Below are 2245 nucleotides of genomic sequence, written 5' to 3' on the forward strand. Positions count from 1 at the left end.
TGGTTTCTGGCTCCCTGCTGCCACACGGTGGCAATGTGCTCATTATGTAGGACAGTCAAACATGGAAAGGTTGCCCCGTGGTGATAGCTTTGGAGTAGATGCATGACCAGAACTAGTTTCAGGTAAACAGTCATTTCCCCTAGAGGACAACTGTGGTAGAACAAGCCAGTGATGGATCTGGGAGGAGGTCTGACTTCTTGAATTCTATCAATCACCAATGCCACACACATCTAGGAAGCCTCTAGTATGGCCACACACTGTGCTTGAGGTGATGTGGATTCCAAGCTGAAAGACACAGTCCCTTCCCATCAGGTACCTCACAGTAGGCATGGGGGAGGGAGGTGCAGAGAGCCACCTTTGTACAATTACTCTGTAGTATGGCAGGGAAGTCTGGGTGCTTGAGGATGCAGAGGAGGGGTGGCCAGTCCATCCTCAGCAATCTCAAAGGGCAAGTGGAGGTCAAGAAGAGATTGTGGCAAATGCAAAGCCCATGAGAGATTAAAGACAAAGTTACATCTGAGAAACTGTAAGAAGCTCAGCATGGCTGGTTCGTAGAGACTGCAGTGGGGCGTGGGGAGAGGTAGGGTGGGAGAGAGAGACAGGGGCCTGTGGTGGAGGACACGAATGATACATTGAGAATCAAGTCCTCTACTAATGAGACACCATTTATGTTCTTAAACATATTGTGGCCATGTTTCACAGACCATTGATAAATGCTCAGTCATCTGGGTGATCAGTGACATTGAAAGAGTTTCTGGAGAGAGAGCCCATGAAGACCTTCTTAATGAGAGCATCAAAGCCTGCCAACGAGGTTTCTGCAGGGACGTTGCCCTGGTGGTCACCAAGACAGACAAACTCTACTTGCCGGAATATCTGAGGTACCGAGCTAGGCCTGTGGGGATGTGGGCTTTCCTCCATGGGTCTTAACTATAGCAGTGACAGAGCTTTGACTTCGGATGTGGCGGGCATTGTGGACGTAGGGAAGTGAGTGTTGGGCATAAAAGAGAAGTCTACGTGACTTCTTGGGACATCAGGACCCTTAAGTGGATTGTCTCAGGAATCTGAACCACTGTGGCTCCTCTTCCAGAGTAGCTGCTTAACACCCAACAGGTGTCCTCTACATAGCTCCCAGGGTGTCACTTGCATGTATGAGAGGCTAACAGCACCTCCAGCCGTTGTGCAGTGTAATGGTCCTGGCCAGCCCCCAGAAGTGGAAAATGTAGACGCCTCCTCAGCGAGTAGGCACTTTCTAGAATACTCTTTGGCACAGTAAAGTTTTGAAGTGTCAGGTCCTGTTTTCAGATTTGACTACTTCTGAGATTTTAAACTCATTTGGGACAGAGCTCTCAAAATTTTAGAACTTTGGCCAAAAGTGAAAGCATTCTTACAAAGTCATATTTTTAACAACAACAAAAAAATAATGAAAGAGAAGCATTTTAGAGCTTAGTAGCTGTAATTTATGTTGATTTCCATGTAGACCTCTTCCCCATCCCCTGTAACTAGGAGGACTATAGCTTAACTTCCATATTGGGACACTTTGAAAGTGAAAGGGGGGTGTTATTAACCCTTACAGAGGATCAGCAGGTATAAACTGGGCTATGCTGGGTACTCAGGCGTATGATCAAGGGATGTAGCATTGCTGATGGTTTTTGGCTCTAACAAGAGCTTTTTACCTGTCACCTCCACCATTTCCCCTATACCCACTGAAACTTGAGTCTGCTGTCTCCAGGAATTCACTAAGCAGAGAAAAATTCCTCAGTAAAGCAGTAGGTTAAGGCTTTCCCCGCCTAGCTCTTGCTCTCATGGTCTAGGTTGGAATTTCAGCTTCGTTTACGTTTCCTGCGATTCCATCTACCCCAAGCCCTACCACAGAATAATATTTCAAGCTCTCTTTTTCCAATGCCGACTCTAAAACTAAACATAAGGCAATCTAACTTAAATGTTTATTGAACCCCGTAGAAGGGTAGCTGCCAATTTAAAGAGGCATATTGCTTCGTCGCTAAGGTCACTGCCTTAGACGAGGATTAAAGGTTATATGAGAGAGACTAGCAAAGTGCTGTGGGAACCCAGAGACAGGACTGTATTTTGACTGCATCTGGAGTTGAGGTCACAGAAAATTCCACCGACGACAAAACATTGAGAAGTAAAGACACTTTTTTCAAGTGGACACTGGAGGTGGGTCAGAAGAGAGAGAACTTAGATTGAAGACAGAGCTTACGCAAAGGCTTGAAGGCAGGACAGTGTA

General features: G+C 46.2%; 1 protein-coding gene across 1 annotated transcript in view; it reads left to right on the top strand.

Annotated features, from left to right (window-relative positions):
* Positions 1 to 2245, top strand: part of NUGGC (nuclear GTPase, germinal center associated) — a 51358-nt gene that overhangs the window by 24138 nt on the left and 24975 nt on the right. Inside the window, 1 exon segment of the mRNA XM_023530162.1 lies at positions 703 to 902. Coding sequence (XP_023385930.1) covers positions 703 to 902 — 200 coding nt within the window.

The sequence above is a fragment of the Pteropus vampyrus genome, unplaced genomic scaffold (assembly GCF_000151845.1).
Source record: "Pteropus vampyrus isolate Shadow unplaced genomic scaffold, Pvam_2.0 Scaffold47, whole genome shotgun sequence".
NCBI lineage: Eukaryota > Metazoa > Chordata > Mammalia > Chiroptera > Pteropodidae > Pteropus > Pteropus vampyrus.